Genomic DNA, 27,888 nt, shown 5'->3' on the forward strand with positions numbered 1-27,888 from the left:
GTTAAGTTAAATGGAAAATTCAAAACCCAGACTCCGTTCTCCTGCTGTGTTGCCATAGAGCTATTCAATGAAAGACAAAAAAATATGCAACAGACGCTTTCCACTCTTTACTCCACCATATCACCTGCCAACTGCTCAATAAAGTGAGGAATCAGATATACGTTTAAAGGTTTCAAAAAGAACAAGCCACAGAGGCAAACAAGATTATTAAAAATTATGCAAAACAGGTTAAAGGATGCATTCTAGAACATTTCATATTCACAAATTTAATTCTTTAGTGAACTATAGGAAACCTATCAATTGGATTAAAGTAATGATTTTGATAGTCTTTTATATTGCGTTATATCTATTCCTTTGAGCTGGAATTAAAATGGTTGACTTAATAATAACAAATTAATTGATCATCGTGAAGACACCATCCAAGCAGTAAATTAGGATGACTTTATCTAATTTTTACAACCTGAAAATGGAATCATCTACCTATGCCTGAAAACAACGACGACGACGACGACGACGACGACGACGACATACCACAAACAATACTGGTCACCGCCAATTCCTGAAGATGTGACTATCAACACGACTTTCACTATGTGTTTAATTTGGAAACATGTTACTGTTTGCAATGTACCAATGGATGTTTGTTGTTGGAATCCTTCATATTCTTTCTCATAATTTCATTGATATATGATTATTTTTAAATGCCTAAGTTCTAAAAGGCTGTGTTGGAGTGTTATCCTGTCCCTAATGTCCAAGAGTATAGCGAACATTTTCTTCCAGAAATAGAACAAGGCACGGGCATGCTGTATGTGACTTCTAGAATAGTCCCCTTGTGAACTAACAGAATCAGTTTAAACTGATTATGGTTAAATGGAATGATATTACTAGTCAGTTTTAAATAACATTAAATTTAAATTTTTAATTCCCACTCATTAGGTTTACTATTCCTTGGATAGTAGTAAAATAATGTAGAACATTAATTAAACATTTCTCTAAATTAAAAAAATTTGCTCTAAGGGAAAGATTCCTACGCAATAAAATTCCAACTTCTTTCCACCCATAAGAATTTTTTTAAGGGGGGATATTTTTTTTTCTGTGTGGAATGTACATAAGACTTTCTATTTTCATTAAACTCATAACTTATAAGAGGACCCACAGAAAATATATATTAACTATATCCCAGTTAAAAAATTGCAAAAATTATATTCAATTTGTCATAATAAAAAGTCTTAAAGTATTCAGTGGCAAATATATGTATATTTTTTCATATTTTTAATTTAAATTCTAGTTAGTTAACATATAGTGTAATATTGGTTTCAGGAATAAATTCTAGTGATTCATCACTTATGTGTAACACCCAGTGCTCACCCCAACAAGTGTCCTCCTTAATGACTGCTGCCCATTATCCCATTCCCCCCACCACCTTCCTCCATCAACCCTCAGTTTATTCTCTTTTCTTAAGAGTCTCTTGTGGCTTATGATCTGCCTCCCTTTCCTTCTTTTTCTTTGCCTTATGTTCATCTGTTTTGTGTCTTAAGTTCCCCATATGAGTGAAATCGTATGGTATTTGCCTTTCTCTGACTGCTAGAGGGTATTATGCTAAACAAAATAAATCAGTTAGTGGTAACTATACACATAAGCTGTAAAAGGAATAGACAGACATTGGTAATCTAAAATAATAAAATAAAATACACATATATGAATTTTGACATATTATGTATCATTTAAGTCCAATTCCAACAAAGTTTTAAGCTAGCTGTTCCCCCTACATTTGGAGATTACCGAATGGTTTAAAATATTCGGTGAACCACTGTGTGGTTCCTAAATGAGTACTTACATTTTTCTGTGGCTGTGATACTTAGGTTGTACCAAGCACTAATCTCTCGATCAAGAGCATTGGTTGTGATTATTGTGCCATTGTCATCAATATTGAACATTTTGCTTCTCGTCATAGAATAACTGCAACAACAACAACAAAAAAGTATTCCTTAATTTTATTATTTTGTCTATGGAACTGTGATATTTAAACTATTTTAAGGCAATAAGACAAATTAAATGCATGCTCCATATAGCTAAATGACATAATGCCAAACGGTGTTTAGAAAGGTACATGAATATAGTTAAGATTTAACTCAGTGAGGAAAAAAGAAAAAAAAAAACTAAAATATTCTCAGGTTCGAACTTATGTACGCTAAATCTAAACACATGTAATTCATTCTTATTCCCAAAAGACAACTTTAATATGTGAATGACTTAGTTAAACATAAATGATAAAAGGGGGCGCCTGGGTGGTTCGGTTGGTTTAAGCATTGGACTCGTGATTTCTGCTCAGGTCATGATCTCACAGTTCATGGGTTCAAGACCAGCACCAAGCTCGGTGTCCGGATTTATGCTGACAGTGCATAGCCTGCTCGGGATTCTCTCTTTCTCTCTCTTTCTTTCTCTCTCTTTCTCTGTCCCTCCCCTGTTCTTTCTCCCTATCAATATAAATAAACATAAAAGTAAATAAATGGGAAAATGTCATTTGCAAAATTAACAAATCCAAATAAATGGGTAAAGATGAATGCTTGCCAACCTTTGTTTTTTCCCTCGAAGCCACGTAAAGCATAGCCTCCCCTAGGCTGCTCTGAGTCTCTTTCCTACACAATATAGTGGCTTGCTAAATCTGTGTGTCATATTTTAGTTACTTGATTGCTGACATATGAGAAATGTTTGGTTTTGTTTGTTTAAAGGAAACACTCTGATACTTTTTAAAAAATTATATATATGTGTATATATACATATACATGTATACACATATATATGCATGTATTTATACACACATATAAAGTAATAATAGATGGAATATGCTGTTGTTAGAGCATGCATGGAAAGAAGCCAGATGATAAAATTCCCTCATGCAAAGCCTGGAAAATGATCTCAAACTCCACAATGAAAGAAGCCTTTGAAGTACTCAGCATGTCTTATCTGCTTGCAAATGATTAATAATAAAAATTAAAGAAGAGTAATAACTTGGGTTCAGTGATGACTTCTCATTGCATGTATATTTCTGAAGACTTTGATGAGACATCAGTAAGTTTTTCCATAATTATGTGGCAAGAGATGAGAATATTTTAATCTCGAATTGACAGGTCTCTAAAAATATCACACTGATTTGTAGACTAGTGTTCAGGGGAGAATTAAAATAGAAATTACAGAGAATTAAGCTTTAGAGGAATTTGGTTTTAACTCTATTCATTTTTAAACCTTCAATAAGCAATTTACTTACATATCCCCAAATGGTCACGTTTCCTCCTTAAGAGATTTGCTGACAAAAAGCAACCGTATGGGGCGCCTGGGTGGCTCAGTCGGTTGAGTGCCCGACTTCAGCTCAGGTCATGATCTCACAGCTTGTGAGTTTAAGCCCCACGTCGGGTTCTGTGCTGACAGCTTGGAGCCTGCTTTGGATTCTGTGTCTCCCTCTCTCTCTGCCCCTAACCCACTCTCATTCTATCTCTGTCTCTCTCAAAAATAAATAAACATTAAAAAAAAAAAGCAACCGTAGTTTAACAGTTAATATTTTGTATTAATCATCTAGAATATCCTGTTTCTATAATAATGCATTCCAAATAAAACCGATTAAATGTTTGAAATAAAATTTTCAAATAAAAGTTTTTAAAAATGATGACCTTGAGTCATCAGTAACATTTTAAATAATAGCCAATACATACCATTCAGGAAAGGAAAGATGTGTGCAAGGGATTTTAGAAAGAGCTGGAGCTAAAAAAGCTTAAAATGTGAAGTTTTGATGTGTAAAAGATCAATCTTTCGTTCATTTCAGAATTCCTTTTCATGGAACTCTTTATTCCTACAAAAGTGCTGAATGAATAAAATGTCACTGCATGAGTTTGCCATTGCTAACAGCTCTTGCCTAAATGGAATAAACAAATGGCCCATTCCATGCATACTTCTGCAGATGCCTGTGTCTCTCGTCCTTAATCCTCACGTGCCTCTACAGAAGTACTATCCCCACGTCACAGACAAAGCAACTGAGACACATAATAGCCAACCCCATACACAAGTCAGAGTTTTCCAACCAGGCTACAGCTCCTCTGGGTGTTTCAAGGATTAAGGGCTTCCATTAGTGCACAGCTGAAACGTGAAAGACAGTCCCCTTCCACAGGAGAACACCCCTGACACTTGGATACCCCCAAAGCTCTTCCTGTTTCTCCCTGTTTTTCACATACATAACTTCTCAGATTGTTTTTCCTCTTTACTTGAATTTCGGTAGCTTCCTTGGAGGGATTTCAAGGAATGGGTCTGAATTCAGGGGCTTGGAGTCGTTCAGAGTATTTCCCTATAGTATCTTTCAATGTTTATGGGAACAATAGTTATGTTCCCTCTTTCATTTCTGATCATGGTAACTTTTGTCCATTCTTTCTTTTTTCCCACTTGGTTGGCTTGCTAAAGACTGATCAATTGTATTGGTGCTTTGAAAGAATCAGTTTCTAGGGGAGCCTGGGTGGCTCAGTCGGTAAAGCCTCTCACTTGAGCTCAGGTCATGATCTCTGGGTCCATGAATTCAAGCCCTGCATTGGGTTCTGTGCCGACAGCGCAGAGCCTGGAACCTGCTTCAGATTCTATGTCTCCCTCTCTCTCTGCCCCTTCCCCACTCAGGCTCTGTCTCTCTTTGCCCCTCAAAACGAATAAATGTTAATAAAAAAAAAACCAAACATTTGAAAGAATCAGTTTTTGGTTTCCTTGCATTTCTCTATTGTTTTTAAAGTCATTGCTTCTGCTGTGTTTTATTTCCTTCCTCACCACCACTGCTCCCCTCTGACCCCCGCTTGCTTTGGGTTGAACCTGCTTTTGTTTTTCTATCAGAAAAGAATATACTGTCATTGTGATATTGATAAAATCTTTCAAATTTTGACCATGGGTTCAGTTAAAAGGAAACTTCAATAATGTCCAAAGAATGAGTCATACACAGAAGTGGCAAAAGGGTACATTCCCTATATCTGGACCCTAAACAATACGGTAATACGTAGTCTTAGGGATAAAAATGAAAATCCTAAGGGAAATTCCTTATGAAGTTCTTCATTAATTTTGGGGTGGAAATGTTATCACAGACAATTTCTGGACTCTAATTCCTAGCACACAAGGCCCCTTAAAACAACCGCATCACCCGCCTTTCAGGTCTAATTTTTACATTCTTTCTTCATATGTGCACCCTGGTTTTTCTTAAACATTTACCACATAACTTATTATTGTAATTTATATCAAGGCACATTTTCGCAAGCTTTTCTGTCCTTAATAATGACAACCTGGCAAGAACCATTTGTTAAGCCAGTTATCTCACCCAATACTTGTTGAAACTGGGCCTGGGAATCTCCACCCTTCAGAGAAATAACAGGTAATTCCTACATGGAAGGAAAAACTAAGTAATACGAGTTATTAGAATTATGTATAATTTAATCTGTTTACTATGTGTTAATTTCTTTCCTCCAAACAATGGAACACTGCTGAGGGTAAAATAGAATGCCCTATCATTTCCTTTGGTATCCATATGGCTTGCCATGGAATGAGTATTAAGGAAGATGTACCCCATTAAAACTCAAATTGAAATCATTTAGTATTTGATTTCAAACATTTTTTGGACATTGTGCTTCCAAAGAAAGAACGAAAGAAAGAAAGAAAGAAAGAAAGAAAGAAAGAAAGAAAGAAAAGGATGAGTACCAACTGAAATGTGTTCAAGGGGCTATTTTCATCCTAACAAACATATGAAAAGCAGTCTTCTTTAAAAGGTACCTCTAAATGAAAGAATATCCATTAGAGACATTAAATGATAATCTTTTTGGGTGCCTGGCTAGCTCGGTCAATTAAGTATCTGACTCTTGATTTTGGAGCAGGTCATGATCTCAGTTTGTGAGATCGAGTTTTATGTTTATGCTATCAATGCAGAGCCTGCTTGTGATTCTCTCTCCCTCCCTCCCTCCCTCCCTCTGTCTCTCTCTCTTTCTGCCCCTCTCCCACATGCAATGTTTTTAGCTATGTTCATAAGCATCACTGTCAAGCATTCATCATCCATTGCCTTAATTATACCATTACAATTAGATCATTGCTTCCAACACTTTATTATTATAAATTATGATATATAAATATCTTGATCCTTAAAGCATTTTCTAGAGTTATGTATTCTTCAGTATTCTCAAAAGAACAATATGTAGGTGAATAGATATATTACTTCTAAAAACATCTACGTTCCTTTACTGGGTATAACTGTATACACATATAAGTAACACCACATATATACTTACATTTATAACTCAAACTACTATTACTAAATAAGAACTATGTCGACATATTAGAAGGCAGTGTTAGGGATTACAGTGGAAAAGTGGGAGCATTCCTCTTTCTCAAGAAGTTTCTTCTTTGTATCATAGCCCCTACAAAGTGCAAAGCAGTAACCAGCATCTACTAAGTACATGGAAGTTTGTATAATTCTCTGAACTGTGAAGAGTTGAAAGCAGATGAGTAAGGGAAGGTGGTGGAAGGAAACATGTAACAGGTTTTGTTGTTGTTGTTGTTGTTGTTGTTGTTGTTTTGTCTAACGAGGCTTACAGCACAAATACTGGGGAAAAAAATGAAGGTATAGTACCTGAAAATAGACTAGTTTAATAGATGGCAAATACTGTTTAATATTTATTTCTAACTGATTGGACTGATTTCATTTTTACTACTTTAAGTGGTATCCTGTGAAGGCTTTCTCAATTTTGGAAAATAAATTAAATAATATTTTTTATTTTTTTATAAGTTTATTTATTTATTTTCAGAGGGAGAGAGAATCCCAAGCAGTCTCCACACTGTCGTCACAGAACCTGACACGGGGCTAGATCTCACGAACCGTGAGATCATGACCTGAGCAGAGATCAAGAGTCTGATGCTTAACCGATTGAGCCACCCAGGAGTCCCAAATTAAATAGTATTTGAATGGACCATAGGTCATCGGTTTGCTTCTGAAGTGATGCAGTCAATGGTTTCTTTTCCCTCACCTACTTGCCCCCAATCAATAGAGCTGATCGCATTGAAGTTTGGTTGGGGATTGCCTATTTCTTGCACAACTGCAGTTGCTTATTTCACTGCAACTTTATCAATAGTGAGCTCCCTGTTTTCACAAGGTTAAACTGTTGCGAATTTGAAAAGTACCAAGAAGAGAAAGAGAGATTCATCTCTGTTACATTTGTGTGAAATTTCATCTTCAAGCTAACTTGGATTCACTCATTTAGGAAGCCAGAACTAGCCTTCCAAACATACCTGATAGGAGAGCTCCTCTGATCCGGATCTGTGGCAGAGACCGTGCCTACGAATGATCCATGCGGTCTGCCTTCGAAGACTTCAAATAGGTAATATGGGAGGAGGAAGACAGGAGGCTCATCTTCGTCCTCCACCTGGACCTTAATGAGGGTGCTGGAAGCTTCTACATGGTATTTCAGGAGCTGCTTATCAACGTGGCGGTTTTTAACATTTGCTCTAATACGATAGTCATTCTGGTGCTCAAAATCCACTTTCTACAAAGAAATACAGCGTACACAAGAAGAAATGCTTCAGTAACCTAAGTCATTACTTAGAAAAAAAAAAGTTTGGGTTATTAAGTCTCAGTTGCTTTTTAGTTAGGTTTTGCTCTTTGGGTAGTTGGTAGGATCCCTCTGATAGTATCATTAAGCAGCTGCATAGCAAATCCTGCCACGTGTTTTGTTATTTCCATCTAATGTTTCGGAATAATAGCTCTATTTTTAATTTAGGATTAAAATTATACTTTTCTGTTCACAAATTTCTTACAGAATTGAGAATTAATTTAAGTCTTTCACAAAAGTTTGTCCTTTAAAAATCTTTTAAAAAATAAAAAAAGACTGTTCTTTGAGTAATTTGAGAGTCTGCAGTAACTCTCTCTCATTTCTAAGCTCCTTTGCTCCCTAAATCATAAATCACAGGTTCTCATTTCAATTACTTAATAAAGCAATAACTAACTGGCTAAACAAAATGATTTCATGTATTTCTGATTTGAATTTGTATTATGCTGCAAAGTAAATATTGTCCATACAGCTACCTTTTTTAATATCACTATTCCTTCTTGTGTCTCATTATTAGTAATTATGTCAAATGTTTGAGAATCATCTTCAATGCTGTAATCCATTTCTGCATTTTCTCCAATGTCATTATCATATGCCATGATTTTTCCTATAGAAGTCCCAGTGGGTGCAGCTTCAGAGACAGTCAAACGGTAAAAACCTTTAAAAGCAAAATTCAAGAGATATCACACAAATAATAAATATAAGAAACTCCCGAATATAGCACCCTTTTTTTGTGTGGACTATGAGAAAACCCATACCCATCACTTTCCACCAGTCACTTGTTTTTTTTTTTTTTAAATCAATATCTATCGATCGATCGGGCTATCTATACTTTCTTTATTTTTGTAATCTGTATTTTATTTTCCCTAATATCCTACTTGAGCATCTATTATTTTCTCTCAAATATACCCTTGGAAGTCCTATCACCAGTACATACAATTTCCAAATTTCTAGCCATATGCATACTTGGTCAATAGTTTTGAATTTATTTTTTATTATATCCTTCAACCATCCGAATTGATAAAAAGAGTTTTCAATTTCACTCAAGCATTCTCTGATATCTAAAGTTATCAGTAAATGTAAGTGTGGATTAAAGTTGGAAAAGCCTAAAACAAATAAGTGAAAGCTAAGTGTAATAGTTTGATTTTTACATTCTGAGCCTGAGTGCATTGGCCATAGTGGAAATGAAAACAAACAAACAAAAAAGATAGATCCATGGGAGTCGGTGAGTGGATGTGGTAAGACAACCATGCTGGAGTCACATGACCCTATGGTTTTGGTCATGTGAAAACAATGGCAGTTATATTTGAAATACATAGATATAAATATAAGTAATTGAGCTCTGTTAATTTTTCAGAATTGACTTGCATAAAACTGATAAGGAGTTAGCTATTTGTAAATTATTATTTGTGATTTCTGTTAAAATGTGAGAAATAATCATATATGTCAATATTCTAAAGAATGAAACTTTGTAGAATTTTAAAAAGAGCATGTAATAGAATGTTTCTTTAAAGAGATTCTTGTCTTTTGGGGGTGCCTGAGTGGCTCAGTCGGTTTGGTGTCCGACTTAGGCTCAGGTCATGATCTCACAGGTTGTGAGTTTGAGCCCCACGTTGGGCTCTGTGCTGACAGCTCAGAGCCTGGAGCCTGCTTCGGATCCTGTTTCTGTCTTGTGGTCTGTCCTTCTCTCTCTCCCTCTCAAAAATCAACGTTAAGAAAAATGAAAAAAAAAACATTCTTGATTTTTTTAGACGTATAGAGCAAGTCACTTCACAGATTGCCTTGTGAGATTGTCCTTCCCTTTTTGTTTATTTTTTTGGCATGGGAGAAATGTGATTTAAAAGGTGTCAATACTTTTACTATTTTCAGGAAGTAACAGCTTAATTGTGCTGCAGTGTTTTTTTTCCCCTCCGCTGCGGGAAAATGTATAGTTGAGAAAATATAATTTCAGGAAGAGGGAAGAGCAAGCCAAAAGGCCACCAAGCCAGTGACCGAGAGTAGGTCAGTTGCCTGGTGTTGGTTTGTCCACAAGCAAGGGCTAGAGCGCTAACACAAGAGCTCCCAGACGTAATGGAACAAGACTGGATGATGGCAGATTATTTAGGACAATGGAGGTTATATGAAGGCCTCTGACTGTTTCTTTGTGATGCGGTAAAACGTTGAAGTGCTATGATCTGGTATGCATTTCGACAAGATCACTAAAGTCATGCTGAGAGTAGAGCAGAGGGGAACAAAGGTAGAAGCAGAGAGGCTAGGTGGGGGCCAGATTAAGAGGGTGGTATGACTGAAGGTTGCAAATGGAAGTTGGTGAGAAATGTTCAGATTATGGATATTTTTAAAAGGTAGAGCCACAAGGATCTGCAGAGGATTGGGTTTTGGATATGAGAAAGAACAGAAGGGAAGGTGACTTTCAAAATCTTAAAGTAAGTTTCTATTATCAGGAGATATTGTATGTGTGTACATGTGTGTGTGTGTGTGTGTGTGCGCGCGCGCGCTCACAGAATATCGAAAATCACGCAGGATTGATCATCATTTCACTCTGGGTCAGAAATTAGAATTGACCTAAATTTGACCCAGTGCAATCTGAGCTGGATCAGTTGAATTGAATTGAATTAGAATTGAATGGGTGAGATTTTGCCCTGAGCAATATGATGGCTGGGGAAAATCTGTAAAAAGAGGGTTAGAGGAGGAGGCAGGTATGACCAGGAAGTCAAATATATGTCCAGTTTAAATGTATATAACTTATAAATCAAGATATTGAGGAGATAGTTGGATATACAAATCTGGGGTTCACAGGAGAGGTTCATACTAAAGTTATATATTTGGGAGTTGTCAGCATAGAAGCGGCATCTAAAGTCAGGTGGCTATAGGGAAACACAAAGGAGTGATTCTGAAGGGAAGAGAAATGAGGCCCTAGGGCTTGGTACCAGAAATACACCAAAGCTTAAAGTATGCAGAGATGAAAAGAAGGCAAAGAAGATTGTTAAAAGTGACTAGGAAGACAGAAGAAAAAGCATATAAGGATAGAGCAACCGCTGTCAAATGCTGCTGAGAAATCAAACTATATTAGGACTGAGAATTGATTGGATTTAGCTGCACATAGATATTGATAGAATTGACCAGATCCGTTAGGCTAAGTAGTACGGGTAAAGCCTTCACTGGAGTGGGCTCCAGAGAGTTTAAAAGACAGTAAATAGGATGATGCATTGGATAACTCTTTAAAACTTATCTTCTCTAAAGGAAAGAAAATGAAGCATGATTAGATGGATACGGCAGTGGAGTCAATAATGTATTTATTTTATTTTATTTTATTTTACTTTGTTTTTTAGATGAAAACAACAGCACCCATCACAGTGTGAATGCTGATAGTAATTAGTGGGCCGAGTGGACGCCCTTGATTGAAAGGTCAGGGAAGATTGGGCATATCAGAGGAGATATGACATAGTTACGTTCAGACGAGGGCAATGGGATTCCAATTACGGAAAGAAGCCTGAACAAGAGTAAGGAGACCAGCATGCTCTGATTTTGGAAGCGTAGTCAACACACATATTTTCGCATGAGTATGGTGTGGGAAAGAAATAGAGAAAGCTGTTTAAAGAGTGAGGTAACTTTATGGTACTAGAATCATGTTCACCTACACTCAAATGTGAACGTAGTAATGTTATCACCTTACACGAGGATTCTGGGTATCTACAAAAATTTTAAAAACTATTTCAAATGTTCTAGTTCATTTGGATATATATAAATTATACGTATATATACATTGTTATTTATGTTTATCAATGTTAATAGAGATTATATATGGTTATATATATATATACACATTGTTTTGTATTATATATAGTTATATATTATATATAACACTTATATAATTACATATGCACAACGAAATATATATATATATATATATATATAAACAAAATTAAAGTTGAGAAAAATTAAAAGAAATAAGGATGGCGGGAGAAGTTTGAAGGGCATTTAGTCTCAATAAAAATCCCTTTGAGTTCTGCCTTCTGGAGTCTTGAACTTGTGATTTTCCCTTCATCTGGCTAAAACACAGACGAGATGCATTCCACACGTTAACCTACTATTTTTCTACATTTATTAGTTGAGAATCATTTTTGTCAAGTCCTGCGTGTTTCAAATAGAATTACCCACGATCTTCTTGTCTTTAGGACCCACACTTTGTAGAGATAATCACGTACATAACAGGGAGAAGAAAGTCACAAACTACTGCCCTGCTTCCTAAATTCCATCTAAGGAGGAGCTGTTTCATGGGCTCAAAGGACCGAGGAGGTGCTGCTCAAATGGTTGGATTTGCAATTATGTAGGATGAATACATTTAAAAATGTAGTGTATTAAAAAAATCTAGTATATGGCAAGGTGACTACAGCCAATAATACTATACTGTATAACGGGAATTTTCTGAGAACACCTTGGGCACTCTTACCACACACTTGCACATGAGGGAATGATGTGAGTAGATGGGTAATTAGTTTGACTGTAATAATTATGTCACTATGCATATGAGATCAAAACATCACGTTGGGGTTCCCTGTTGGCCCAGTTGGTTAAGCATCTGACTTTGGCTCAGGTCAGGATCTCATGGTTCGTGAGTTTGAGCCCCATGTCAGGCTCTCTGCGATCAGCATGGAGCCCACTTCAGATCCTCTGTACCCCCCTCGGTCTCTGCACCTCCCCTGCTCACACTCTTTCTCTCAAATAAGTAAATAAACATGAGAAAAACCATCGTGCTGTATACATTAAATATATATGATTTTTATTTTTAAAAATGGAATTATACTGAAAATGTTAAATATGAAAATAGCATACAAATAAGCATTCAGATATGTAATATTTCTTTAATTTTTTTAATGTTTATTCATTTTTTGAGAGAGACAGAGTGCAAGTGGGGAAGGGGCAGATAGAGAGGGACACAGAATCTGAAGCAGGCTCCAGGCTCTGAGCTGTCAGCACAGAGGCCAACACAGGGCTCAAACTTACAAATCCTGAGGTTATGACCTGAGCCAAAGTCCCGTGCTTAACCGACTGAGCTACCCAGGTGCCCCTGTGTTCAGACACTTTAAAAGGTGCATCACATTTACGCACTTTAAGATTTTTGTCACACACAAAAAATGCTCATCGTCTTTTTACCCAGGGGCCTCTCTAATATTTCTTGAAAATTCAGAAGATCTGCTAACTCTGGGCCTGGCACAAAATAGCTGAACTGAACAGTATCTGCGTGTGTGTGTGTGTGTGTGTGTGTGTGTGTGTGTTGGGGGGGGGGTGGGTGGGTGTGCATTTGTATGTGTGTGTTTGATCTACTTTTCTCTTTGACACATGCATATGCATTTTTCCTATCATGATAATTGGTCATGATTTCCAGAATTGCTTGTAAATGTATTTCTGTAGGTAGGACAGAATGCCCTGGGGAGGGGGTGGGAAGAATTTCTTAAAAAAAAAAAAAAGAATTTCTCCTAAGAATTTCAGAAGAAATCCCTTCTGGAGCATACCAAATGATTTAGCTTGTATTCAGTACTTGAATTATCAGAGCAGGTGTGGCATATTCATAATACATAAGTAAAAAATAACTACACATATTATACATGCATGGTCAGTTAATTTATGACAAAGAAGCCAAGAATATGCAAAGAAAATGTCAGTCTCCTTAATAAATGGTGTTAGGAAAATTGGATAACCAAATGCAAAGGAATGAAACTGGACCATTGTCTTGCACCATACCCCAAAAATAACTAAAAATGTATTCAACACTTGAACTAAGACCTGGAACCATAAAACTCCTAGGAGAAAACAGGCAACAAGCTCCTCAGCATAGTCTCGGTGATGCTTTTTTTATCCTGATACGAAAAGCAAAAGCAAGAAAAGAAAAAAAAAAAATAAGTGGGCTATAACACACTAAAAAAATTCTGCCCAGCAAAGTAAACCATCAAAAGGATGAAAAAGCAACTTACTGAAAGGGAGGAAATATTTGCAAATCATACATCTGATGAGAGGCTAATATCCAAAACATACAGAAACTCATACAACTCAATATCAAATGCTACTACTATTACTAATACTAATAATGATAATATTAAAAATGGGCAGAATATCTGAATAGACATTCTTCCAAAGAATGCATACAGATGGCTAACAGGTACATGAAAAGATGCTTGATATCATTAATGATCAGGGAAATTCAAATCAAAATCACAATGAAATATGACCTCACCCCTGTTAGAATGGCTACTATTCAAAAGACAAGAAATAACAAGTGTTGGTGAGGATGTGGAGAAAAAGGAACCCTTGTGCACTGTCGGTAGGAATGTATATTGTGCAGCCATTATGGAAAAGAGTAATGGAAAACAGTATGAAGGTGTCTTAAAATATTACAAATAGAAATATCATACAATCCAGTAATACCACTTCTGGATATTTAGCCAAAGAAAATGAAAACACTAACTAGAAAAGATAGCTGCACTCCCATGTTTATTGCATTATTATTCACAATAGCCAAGATGTGGAAACTTAAGTGTCCATCAATGGATGAAAGGGTAAAGAAATTATGACAGACACACACACACACACACACACACACACACACACACACACACACACACTAGAATATTACTCAGCCACAAAAAAATAATAAAATCTTGTCATTTGCAACAACATGAACGGGTCTCAAGGGCATTATACTAAGTGAAATAAGTCAGAAAAAGACAAATACCATATGATCTCTATTACATGTGCAATTTCATATACGTATATGTAATATAAATCATAGGTGAATATAGAAATGGGCAATTTTTTTTCCTGTTCTTAGTCTAAATATAGTGAATAAAGATAGCATAAAACATAAAAAATAATTACCATTTGAAATCATCACTTGTAGTAGGTAGAAAAATGAATTCCTCAAAATACCCGTGTTCTAATACCCCAGAACCTATGAATATATTATGTAAAGGGACAAAAAGGAATCCAGGCTGCAGGTGGAATTCATACTGCTATTCAGCTGACCTTGAGATGTGGAGATTGTCTTGGTTTGTCCAAGGGGACTCGATCTGATCACATGACTCCATAAAAGTGAAGAAGAGGCAAAGTGTGGGTTGGAGAGACGGCGACGTGTGGAGGATTTGACACCTTTTGATGTGTCTGAGGTGTGTGAGTTATATTCAAGAACCAGAAAGACGCCTCACGGAGCTAACAGTGTCCTGCTGCTGACGGCCTTCAAGGAAACAGAGCCCTTATTCCTACAAACGTAAAGAACTGAATTTTGCCAATAACCAAATCCAAAGAAATGGATTCTCCCCTGGACCCTCTAGAGAGGAAAATAGCCCTACAGACACCTTGAACTTAATCTGGTGACATCTGTGACATATTTCATTCAGGTAACAATTTGTTTAAGGCACGAGGAAATTATTACGGAAGCAATTAGAAAAAAAAAACACATTACCTTCTCATTTGTATTTGACTTTTCACACTAATGAAAATAATCACACCTTCGAATAATTAATACATTTATCTTATATAGTGCTGTGGCAGTGCTTTAGATGCAAGCCCTAACATCTGTGTGTATTTAGCACATGTATAGTTTTCTTGTAATGAAAATTCACGGTGTTTACTACTTACTTTCCTTAAATATAGGCTTATTGTCGTTAACATCAGAAAGTTTAATTAACACACTTGTTGTTCCCGACAGTCCTCCCGGCTGACCGAGCATATCTTTGGCTTGAATAATTACCCAATACTCATCTTGCAGTTCTCTATCCATTTTAGAAGATGTTCTTATGATTCCTTAAAACATGTAATAAAACTTCAATTATTATTTCGTTATTAACCATGCATCTTTCCAGTTAATTTCCTAAGAATTCCATCATGCACTCATTCTTTTGATACATTTTAAATGACTACATTGTGCTAGACACTGCCCTGGATAACACAAATAACAATAAAAATAATAAATTAAATACCAACTCTGCCTGGAGTTTAGAGTAGTCAACACAATACTAAGAATACTAGTAGACCCCTAATAAAATGCTATGTTCATATACTCTTGGGTAAAAAAGAGGAATGTCTTATTTTTACCTCAAACGATTTTCTGCTATCTTCTCTAACATAATGTTAGTGTGCTACAGTTAACTTCTCCTTTAAATTTGAAAGAAGTTAATTATAAGTAAATGTGTACATTGCAACACCAAATTTATGCAAGATATATTGTGCACCTGTGATGTTAAAGTCTATTTTAAGTTATTATACATGAAGAAGGATTTGTTTTTGACTGACAGTTGTTCATAATACAGATCAATCTATAAACAGATTTTCAAATTCAAGATGGACTATAATAAATATAATAAATATTCTATAAATTTATTCTATAAAATTCTACATTTTAGAAAATGTTACAGAAAATTTTCTAGAAAATTATTTACTAAAAAAATTATTATCACTAAAAAAAAACTAGGAAAGGGCGGAACAGAAGACAACGGGATGCTGGGCTAAAGATTTGGGGACCATGAACACAAACATAAGAAAGAGAATGGCCAATCCTCAATGTATCTGTGGAAAAGTGTTCATTAAAAATTGTGAGACCTGTAAATACAAAAACAGATAAGTTGGACCACATTGTGATAGCATTTGAATTGTGGACTGAAGTGTTTTATAACTGTAATCTGTTATATGAATCCCTATAGAAAACACAGAACGTATGAAAGAGACACTGCCAGTATTCTCCCTAGGTTTGACTCCAGAGAGAATTGGGAGTGAAGGTGAATCTCATTGTGGTTTTAGTTTGCATTTCCATGACGACTGAGGTTGATGAGCATTTTTAATATGCTTGTAGGCTTTCTGTACATCAAATGTTGGTCAACTGCTTTAAAGGTCTTTCACCGTATTTTTAAACTGTTTTTTTTCTCTTTCTAAGTGTTTTGTCATAGTCTTTGCATATGTTTTATACCTTATATACGAGTGATTTGTAGTGTGGATTTGGAAATTCAATCTCTGAAAGTTAGAAAAATCAGCTAAAGGACTAAAAAGAATTAAGTCTCTAAAATACAACCCATTTATTTCTGGAAACTTCAGGTCTACTGTACAGCACGTTTGGAAGCAGATTTTTTTTTGCTCTGACATTTGCCTACTTAGAATCCTGCTGAACTGCACTTTGTTTCATTTAGAAATACCTGTTGTTGGTTCAATGGAGAAGTAGGGCTGGCCTTGTAGTAAACTGTACAAGAGACGAGCATTATTGCCACTTGAAGGATCATCAGCATCATTTGCCGTCACCTGGATGACTAATGTTCCTGAAGAAAATATGAATAGTAACAAGAAATTAAGACTGCGGTCTTATCGAACAATGAATTCAGTTCTATACGGCATTTTCTCTTTAGCAAGCAAGGTGAAGACATACAATGAAAACCTAGCCCTCCTTGTTCAGAATTACAAAACTGATATCATTCTGCATAGACAAGAGAATATAATCTCATACAAAAGAGCCCTAATTCATATGTGTATATATATATATACATATATATATGTATATATATATGTGTGTGTGTGTGTGTGTGTGTGTGTGTAGCTTAGATGTTTGTTTAAAACTTTATATTGTATATAGAATTCATATACACACACACATATATATATGAATTCTATATACAATATAGAATTTTAAACAAAGATCTAAGCTATAATGAAATATAATTATTTAACAATCCATTACAATGTCCATTTCATGATCTTTCAAAAGTGTGTTATATCATTAGTGGAAGAATCAAAAGGAAATTGGAAGCAGTTTACTTTAAAAATCACTCTGTGAACTGTGACTCAAAGTCACAGAATGTTGATAAAATGTGAATAAAATTGAAATGAGCTTGCAATAGTATCAAGTTGAGGATGGGCACAAGTATCTTCCTTATTTAATTCCCTTCTATAACATACTTACGTTGAAGAATTCTTTTTTTTTTTTTTTTGGTATAGTACAAAGCAAAACCCTGTCACATATTGATGACATAAAATGTTCTTAATTGAAATTCAATAACAATCAGTAAAACACAATGAGAAGTATCTGTACATTTAAACTTAATGCTTAAATTAAACATCTTCCTTTAAAAGTATTGAGCTTTTTAATCATCTTTATGTAAAGTTGGGATAGCATTATAGGTCTTGTTGAAAATCTGCATTTATGGAAACATCATGTTCTGGGTCAGTAAGAATGGCAACATGAATATCACAGAATCAAATAGTCTATGCGATTTCCTGTACTACCAACATCATTCACGTTTCCATTACAATCTTGTTTTGTAAACCGAGACATTCTAATGGGAAGCCCTTCTACTTGTCAGTAATAAAGTTGTTGAAACTTTTACCGTGGCCCTCAAATGTATATAGTATTTGCTCTTTTGTCGTAGTATTTTATTAGTCATTTAGCACTTGCTTTGTACTGCACAACCACTCAAAATGTAAACACCTTAGGTTCAAGTGTTTTACAATACGTTCCCTTCGATTGCCATGATATGGATGGACCTTAAGGGCATTATGCTAAGCAAGATAAGGCAGACAGAGAAAGACAAAGATATCACTTATATGTGGAATCTAGAAAAGCTGATCTCTAGAAACAAAGGGTAAATTGCTGACTCACAGAGGCTGGGAGACCTGGATAAATGGTGATCAAAACCAACAAAGTTGCCGTCAGGAAATGAATAAGTTCTGGAGAACAAGTGCACAGCATGGTGACTCTAGGCCACCATATTGTATTGTATGCTTTAAAGTTCCTAAAAGACTTGATCTTAAATGATCTTCCCCGCCCACACACACAGAAGGATATGATGTGTTGAAGATGCTATCAACGCTATCTAATGTTAATATCATTCTAATTATCTGATTTTGTTTTATTTGCTTTAGTTGCTGCTTTTTCAATGACATCACAATTCATTAAATACAGTTTAAACCACTTTAAACCTTCTTAGATATTTTCTAAAAGGTTTTTCTAAAAAAAAAGTCAAAAGAGAGGGGTGCCTGGGTGGCTCAGTTGGTTGAGCAGCTGACTTTGGCTCAGGTCATGATCTTAGGGTTGGTTCATGAGTTCAAGCCCCACATGGGCTCCCTGCTGTCAGCTCTGAGCCTGCTTCAGATCCTTTGTCCTCACCCTCCCTCTGCCCCTCCTCTGCTAGTGCTCACCGTCTCAAAAATAAATAAAACATTAAAAAAAATATAAAGTCAAAAGAGAGAAGCTTACATATTTTCCTAATCAGAAATTTAAATACTGCAGAGATCTTCACTAGTCAAGTAACATAAACTGTAATAATAAATAAACGTCAGAGTAGTCAAGAAATTTAAAAAAATTGATATGTTTTATATATATATATATATATATATATATATATATATATATATATATATATATGTTTTCCATTTATGTTTTCCTTGTCATTTGTAAGAGAACATGTGTGTACATGCACTTGCAGTTAGGAATTAGCCATACACAAAATTTAAACAAAATATCACTATAAGACCAATAACGTGTCCTTCAGTGAAAAAAATCAAAATTGTTCCAAAGTCCCCCTGTCCCCTCCTCCTTCTGTTACCAGTTAAATATAGGTAAGGGATACTGGGTGATTTAAACAAATAGCTTTTCAGTTTCTACTCATTCTTATACAAACATGTGTAACTCTTCCTTTATCTGTCAGTAATCATAGAGCTGCATTACTCACATTTGAAATCAAAATGAATAGCACCAAGATGCCCTTTTCACATAGAGCAGCCTTGCCAGGCTTACATAATCACTGCTTTTATGACATGCTTATTGTTTACTGCAAGAATCGCTCTGGTCAGTTTTATGAAGCCTGTGGCTCCAGTCTCCTGGCCATCCCGTTTCTCAACAACAGCCCACCCATCACTATAAATTGAAGTTGATTCTAAAATATTACGGGGACTATTCTAGATAAGAACATAGTTCAGAGAGACCCAAGTCAGCATGCTTAAGGAACTGTTTTAGAATGTTTATTTTCCTTTTAAAAAATTTTTTTTAATGTTTATTTATTTTTGAGACAGAGAGAGACAGAGCATGAACAGGGGAGGGTCAGAGAGAGAGGGAGACACAGAATCGGAAACAGGCTCCAGGCTCTAAGCTGTCAGCACAGAGCCGGACGCGGGGCTCGAACTCACGGACCACGAGATCATGACCTGAGCCGAAATCGGACACTTAACCGACTGAGCCACCCAGGCGCCCCTAGAATGTTTATTTTCATAGGAGAAGGCATTTTGAATTTTTCATTACAAAAATTCAAGGATGTTTTAACATTAGAAAATGAACCTATATAATTCGTGGCATTAAAGGCTTAACAAAGAAAAACATAAGACAAAAATTCTCATTAGATACATAAAACACATCTGAAAATATCCCAGTTCCATTTGCAATAAAAATTCAGGGAATTACGAGAAAAAGACACCTTCTTAAGTCTGATGGAGGGCATTTTTAAACTTTGACAGCAATCATATTTACCTGTGAAATGTGAAAACTTTTCCTTCTGAGGTAGTTAAAAAGCAAGAAGTTTATTATCACGCTATTTTGGGCAGCATTGTAGGAAAGCTCCTAGACAATGAAATGAGGCAATGCCATGCATACAGAAATGAAAGATTAAAAATGATGACAGGGGCGCCTGGGTGGCTCAGTCAGTTAAGCATTCCACTTTGGCTTAGGTCATGATCTCGCGGTTCGTGAGTTCGAGCTCTGTGTCAGACAGCTCAGAGCCTGGAGCCTGCTTCCAGTTCTGTGTCTCCCTCCCTCTCTGCCTCACACTGCATGCACTCTGTCTCTCTCTGTCTCTCAAAAATGAAAAAAAAAAAAACCAACCAAAACATTAAAAAAATGTTTTAGTGATTCAAAAACAATATTTTTGTTTGAAAATCAAGCAGAATATACATATAAAAACTTTAGAGAATATTAAATCATTACATTAGGAAGGTCATAGGAACACAACAAGGTACACAAAAGTCCATTTTTATTTTTACCAGAAATATATATCTCTAAAATAGTTCAATTAAATACCTAATATATATAAGAAACAAATATACTCAGGAATATCTAAACAAAAGTTGTTAAAGACCTCAACAAAGAAAATAAAGAGACATTAATGATCAAACATGGACCAAAATACTGGGTTTATGAAATGACCATTTAGAAATACCAACAGACAGATCCATAGTGTAAATACTATCCTAATCAAAATCTTAGCAAGTTGTCTTACTGGATAAATTAAACATCTAACTTGAAATATACATGGAAATGCAAAGGATTAAGCAAGACAGACATCTCTGATAAGGAACATCTGGAAGACGTGTACTAACAGGAAGCAGGGCTTATGACATAACTATGGCAATAAAGACAATAGAACATTAGCCCCTGGAAGAACAAAAGAGGACAAACTGACTAGCGATTCAGAAACAAAATCATACACATATGGAGAGCTCACTCATGCAAGGATGGCACAGGTGAGCACTGGAGAACCGTTTCAATAAATGCTACTGGGTCCCCTGGGTATCTGCGGCCATTTATACAGCCATCCATCAGTCATCTCTCTTTTGATCTAGAATTTGACACTTGCTTTACACCATTCACAAAAATCGGCTTAAAATAAAGTCTAGATATAAAGGTGAGAAGTATATAACAAAAATAGAATAATGAAACTTCCATAAAGATAGGAATTATTTTGCATGACATCAGGGAAAGAAGAAAACAAAAGCCAGCCTTTCTTGATTAGGATTGGGTGATTGATAACCTGATATTTGTCTCAAGGCACAAATTCTTTATGTCTTTAGACATACCCATTGATGCCTTTCTCCCAGCCTGCACAGGTTGCTCTAACCCTACCGAAATGGAATTCAGTAGAATATTATTGTTAACAGCGTATTCATTATTCATCAGTGCAAGAAGCGTGGTACATGCCCTATGTATGAACCAACCTGTTTAGTGTCTCCATTCCTTTCATCAACATTTTACTGTGCTCTCACTAAAACCTGACAAAGTCAGTTTAACTACACTAATGGATCAAAAATTAAACTTTCTCGGGGCACCTGGGTGGCTCAGTCGGTTAATTCCGACTTCGGCTCAAGTCATGATCTTGAAGTTTGTGGGTTTGTGCCCTGCATCGGTCTCTGTGCTGACAGCTCAGAGCCTGGAGCCTACTTCAGATTCTGTGTCTGCCTCTCTCTCTCTGCCCCGCCCCTACTTGTTCTCTGTCTCTCTTCCTCTGGAAAACACAGAAACACTAAAAAAAAATTAATTAAAGTTTCTTTAAAGTATATCCTAGTAATAAAGTTATTTCTAAAGGACAACTGATATATATATGTACATTAATGAAAAATGCTTTATACAGATTATTTTCACATTAAATATATCACCAGATAGATATTCTTCACATGTATTTGCATTATTTAATCAGCCTCTTGGCTTAATTGTGTTTTGTGTCCCGGGTTATCACTAGCCGCCTTTCAGATTTAATCATGTCTTAAAAGGAGACACTTTACTCACTAGCCACACGCCTCGGACACTACTTGTCACACCCCATGTTAAGAGGTACAAGCACAAAGTCAATGTCTCCCAAATTCACTCTGGCTTATTATAATGAACCTACTAATAATAATAAAAGAAAAAAAACATTCTGGGCCAAGTGCTTTCTGGACAAAATGCCAGGGAAAAACAACAACAACAACAACAAAACAGGATTAAGCAGAGTTGTCCTTGGTAAAATTGGAGATCTGGTCACTGTTAGTTTCACAAACTCCTCCAGATCTTCCTAGCTGTAATCTGAAACCGGCCCCTGAACAAGGAGGACAGGAGGAGACCAAACATGACACATGCCACTCCAGATTGGCAGGTGGTAGTTGTATTGAGCAAGAGAACTCATTCCTGAGGCTTGTTTTGGGTGTCCTCAAGACGAGTAGTTTTTTCGACCTGCCCACCAAGTCTTGAAAGTCATAAAGGCTTTTAGTCAGTCATATATAGCTTCAGTCCTATGTAATATCCAGACAGTGACAACACCTCATTTCTATCTGAAAGCTGGATTCCTGGAGTAGCTTCTGGGAGAGGAAAACACTAGTGGAAGTCACATTTCAAGGACAGGGGAGGGGCTTAGGAGCCTCCGATCTCCCATGTCCGGCATGCAGGACAAATGGCAGACACATCCTCTCAGTGACCTCCCTCAACTGTCCACAACCTCACGACTGACTCTTACAATCTTATAGGCTCGCCTTTTCCATAGTGTGTCCTCAGCCATCAGCAAGGGGCTTCTCTAGCATGGAGGTGGCTCATTTGGCATCTCTGGCTGCACCGAAGGCAGGTGATACAGGCACATTCAAGAAAAACACTGATTAAGACAATAATTCCCAAATAAGTGACAGCTCTTACCACCAAGAATCCCATGACCTGAACCATTGATTTACTAAGTCCTCTGAACTGGGGTCAGCGCACTTATATCTTCATGTGATTTAATGAATATGGCACATTCACAAGAGTCATCAGGCATGAGCACCTAACATTTGTTTGAATAATGGCACAGGTGCCTCCTTGCGAGGCTGTAAGTGTTCATGGCTGTTTTACTGTGGGGGGCGGTGGGTGGGAAGCTTTTATCATCAGACACATTTTAGTATTCAATAAGGGCAGACTCTTCTGGCTATCATTCAAGGCTTGCTGGGTAAATTTAGTAGGGGCTTCTATGTGTCATAACGTCCTTGAGGCCAACGGAAGGAACAAAAAAGGCAGCCAAATGATTGTACTAGGGGGGAAACAATGTGCCCACCTGGCCTTGAGAATGAGGTTGGCAGCTTTAGGAAACTGACCTGGCTGTGCATACCTCATGTTAGCCGGGGTGGGGGGAGGTAAAGAGATGAGTTGGTGGTGGGATATGCCAGCTCAGGACCCTAACCTTTCCCTTTCTTTTAATGGTGTGTGTTCCATTCCAGGGATATTCTGTTTCAATAGGTCCGGCTTGCAGCAGGACAATGGTATCCCAGTGAGGAGTGAATCGTTTCCTTCAACCAGAGGGGTGGAGTAATTTACCCATCCTGGTGAGACATCTCATGGCAAATTCCAGTAAACAACTCTTTCCTTAGGCATGATGGGGTTTGGTGTTCTCAGAAGCACAGCATGTTAATTCAAGGTGAGAACTGGGGCTATGGCGATGTCCCCTGACTTCCATACCTTTAAGGTACAGGGCATTGGCTGCCTTAGCTGGATCCCCCAGTCTGGCATATGGGGCAACAGACCCTACTGATGGGTCATTCAAATCTATTAAAGTCTGGGTCATGACTTTAGTCTACTTGGCCAAGGTAGTTTTATTTGTTAGTAGTTTCATCTGCTGCTTTATATTTCAATTTTTTCTTTTCACCAACTGTTTCTTGTGCACTACAAGGGAGATGGAACCTCCATTCAATATCATGTCCTTTTGCTCAGTCTTGCATATCATGACCTTTGAAAGGTGGCCCTTCATCATTATCTATTCATACACAATGCTCAGCTTCTCTAATCTCCTGGCTCACACAGTGACCAGGGAAATCTTGGGTTAAGCCAGATGCAGTTTCCATAGAAAATCAGGCATGTTTAAAATCCTCTCTTTAAAGCTATTTTTTTTGCAAAAGGACTTTATGAAAAATTTAACACAATATTTGACTTTACCCATTTTCTCAGCAATACTATATTACAAAAATATACTATTACATAGGTAACACAGGATGTAAACTTGTACTAAATTCTTGAGAGGAAAATCATAGTTTAGTAGTCTAAACCGTGGGAACTGGGAATATACTTCAGTTTGCCAATATACTTCATTTGCTGTGACACAAGTTACAAAACTATGGTGAGATAATGGCATATTAACATAAGACAAAATATTTATTGTATGTGAGAACCTACATAGAAATGACACTTTGTAATTATTCGTAAGTGCTAAAACTTACAAGTCTATATAAAATTTTTGAAGGTCAAAAGCATTATTGACAGCATGAATACGATTTCTCGACATGTTAGACTTACTCTCCCATCAAGAGTAAAACCTAATGTAAGAATAGTATAACCCCATCAATATTGATTTATGTGGAATTCAGTATTAAGCAGAGGTATTACAGAGGACTGAATGATTCTCATTCAGAAGTTTAGTTTAATATTAGTAACAAAACTTTATTAGATGATATCTCATATTTCACACTGAATATTTTATCTTCTTTATAGAGATTATGGGAGATATGCATAAAAATGTAAAAGAGTGATAAATTTTGATATGCAGGTTAATTGAGATATCATGTAGGCAGTAGAAAAGACAGCAACTTGTGACAAGGACATTTTATATACAAAGTTTCCATTTATTCTAGAGTACTCAATAAACAGTGTGCCCTAGTTAAACATATGTTTGAATGCCAAGATTTGAACTGGTAGATTTCAAAATGACTCATTTATTTTAGTGTGTAATTTTGGTGCGTTAAGTTCAGTGGTAAAAATATTAAACAGATTTTTCTTAGAATGAAGATATAAATTGTCTAATAGGAAAGCTATTTTTACATGTAGTTCTAGTACGAGTACACTTTGATTACTCTGAAGCAAATTTACTGAGAGGATGTTGAATTGCATAATGGCCAATCTTGAAGAAGACCAAAGGAAGTGATAATATTTTGACCTACATTCTGATTCTGTGATTTTTGTGACATTAAAACAGATAAGACAGTAGATAACTTAGTCAAATTATAATGTTCAGAATTCAAACTCATGATAGAAATAATGTTCTAATCGTGGATGTGCTCACTGTTTCACACTGGGAACTTATTTTATTAGTATGAGGATCATTATTTATTTACAGGGACTGATTGGCCCATCCCTCTTGTGTTTATATGTGAGATGCAATTACTTTTACAATCTAGAACCTCCAAGTGAAACTCAAAAAATAGACATTTTCCCACTTGTCACCTTAAATGTGAAAAATACTCTTCAAATATTTTTTTTTCGTTTTCCTGTCTACAAGAACCTGAAAATTAGGTCATTCTTATTATTCTTGTGTTGTATTTTTGACACCTCTACTTTTCATAATGTTAGAAAATTTAAGTCAAATAAATAAACTGTGTTTAAGAAAGCAAACAATATGTTCAGAGAGCATACAAAGAGTAATCCATCCCAATATCAATCACATTCAAACTCACATGTCCAAAGATATAAATTTCATACAGTTTAATTTTCAAATTCGATATATTTTAAGAAATCAGGGTGTTTGTGTTTCTGAGAATTCTCTGCTACATGTTGAAATTTATTATTATAATTTATGAGGTCAAGAAGTAAAATTATCTAAATTGAATTCAACCACTTTTTTGTTATAGTGGGTAACATATTTATGTCATTTTGATGGTAAATGTTACTAAAGTGAATTTCTTTTTCTACAAGCTTTATTGAGATATAATTGACATACAACATTGTGTCAATTATGGCATACGATGTGATGAATGATATACACAAATATATTGAGAAATGATTATCACAATAAAGTGAGTTAATACCTCCATAATTACAATTTTACTTTCTTGCGGTGAGAATAGTTAAGACCTAATGTCTTGGTAACCTTCCAATATGTAATACTGTAATGTTACAGTTTGACCAACACTTCCTCATTTTCCCAAGTCCTAGACCCAGCAATCATCATTCTACTCTGTTTGTACAAGTTGAAATTTTTTTAAAAAGTGTACATATAAGTGAAATTATATAGTATTTGTCTTTCTCTCTTTTGCTTATTTCACTTAGCTTAATGCCCTCAAGGTCCATCCATGTTGTCACCAATGGCAATATTTCATGTTTTTTATGATTGAATAATATACCATTGTGTGTATATATATCTATCTCTCTCTCTTTATATATATGTGTGTGTGTATATATATACCATATCTTCCTTATCTATTCATCCATGATGAACACTTACTTAAGTTGTTTCCATGTCTTGTCTATTGTAAATAATGCTGGAACGCACAGGGAGGTGTAGATATCTCTTTGAGACAGTGATTCCATTTCCTCTGATACATACCCAGAAGTGAGTTGGCTGGATTACATGGTAGTTTTATGTTTAATTTTTATAAACCTCCATACTCTTTTCCATAGTGGTTGCACCAATTACCATTCTCACTAACAGCGCTCAGTTTCTCTTTTCTCTCTGCATTCTTTCCAACACTTATTTGTCCTTTTGACCATAGCCATTCTAGCAGGTGTGAGGAAATATCTTCTTGTGGTTTTGATTTGCATTTCCCTGAACTGATTAGTGATATTGAGCATCTTTTCATGTACCTGTTGGCCATATGTATTGTTCTTTGGAGAAATGTCTATCCATACCTTCTGCTCATTTTTAATTGGATTATTTTGGGGGGTTGCTATCGAGTTGTATGGGGGTCCTTCTATATTTTGGATATTAACCTCCTAACTGATAGATGGTGTAGAAATATTTTCTGCCATTGTGGAAGTATCCTCTTTAGTTTGATGATTGTTTCTTTGTGCAGAAGCCTTTTTTGTTTGATGCAGTCCAATTTGCTTATTTTTCCTTTTATTGCTTCTATTTTTGGTATCACATCCAAAAAATCATTGCCAAGACCAATGTCAACATTTTTTCTTATGCTTTCGTGTCCAATCTTTAGTCCTTAAGTTCATTTTTATGAGTAGTATAAGGATCCAATTTCATTCTTTTGCATGTGAATATCCAGTTTTCCCAACACTAACACTATTTGTTGAAATGACCATTGTTTTTCCCCACTGAGTATACTTAGGTACAGAGTATTGCTCTGGCCAGGACTTCCAGTACTATGTCAAAAAAAGTAGGGTGGGCATCTTTGTCTTTTTCCTGATCTTAGAGGAAAATATTTCAGTGTTTCAATATTGAGTATGATTTTCACTGGGGTTTTGTCATATGTGGCTTTTATTATGCTCAGGTATGTCCTTTCTGTAACTGATTTACTGAGAGCCTTTCTCATCCTGAAAAAATGTTGAATTTTGTCAAGTGTTTTTTTTGGCATCTGTTGAGAGGATTATATGATCTTTATACTTTATTCTACTAAGCTGGTATATCATATTTGATTTGCTGTTGTTGAACCATCCTTGCGTCCCAGAGATAAATCCCCCTTCATCTTTATATCATCTTTTTAATGTATTGTTGAATTGGGCTGGCTAGAATTTTGTTGACAATTTTTGCATCAATGTTCACCTGAGATACTGACAGGTAGTTTTCCTGTGGTGCCCTTATCTGGTTTTGGTCTCAGAGCAATGCCACCC

The 27,888-nt window shown here is 36.0% G+C and overlaps 1 protein-coding gene across 4 annotated transcripts in view; it reads right to left on the reverse strand.

Annotated features, from left to right (window-relative positions):
* The window catches only part of CDH19 (cadherin 19), a 99,946-nt gene that overhangs the window by 37,002 nt on the left and 35,056 nt on the right, over window positions 1–27,888 (reverse strand). For all 4 annotated transcript variants that reach the window (XM_027069149.2, XM_027069148.2, XM_027069150.2 and 1 more), the window contains exons 4-8: window positions 16,790–16,909; window positions 15,243–15,407; window positions 8,087–8,268; window positions 7,294–7,547; window positions 1,838–1,959 (exon numbers count right to left, since the gene is read on the reverse strand). In XM_027069149.2, the coding sequence (XP_026924950.2) occupies window positions 1,838–1,959; window positions 7,294–7,547; window positions 8,087–8,268; window positions 15,243–15,407; window positions 16,790–16,909 (843 nt within the window). The remainder of the gene's footprint in view (window positions 1–1,837; window positions 1,960–7,293; window positions 7,548–8,086; window positions 8,269–15,242; window positions 15,408–16,789; window positions 16,910–27,888) is intronic.

This window comes from Acinonyx jubatus, chromosome D3 (assembly GCF_027475565.1).
Source record: "Acinonyx jubatus isolate Ajub_Pintada_27869175 chromosome D3, VMU_Ajub_asm_v1.0, whole genome shotgun sequence".
NCBI classification, from domain to species: Eukaryota; Metazoa; Chordata; class Mammalia; order Carnivora; family Felidae; genus Acinonyx; species Acinonyx jubatus.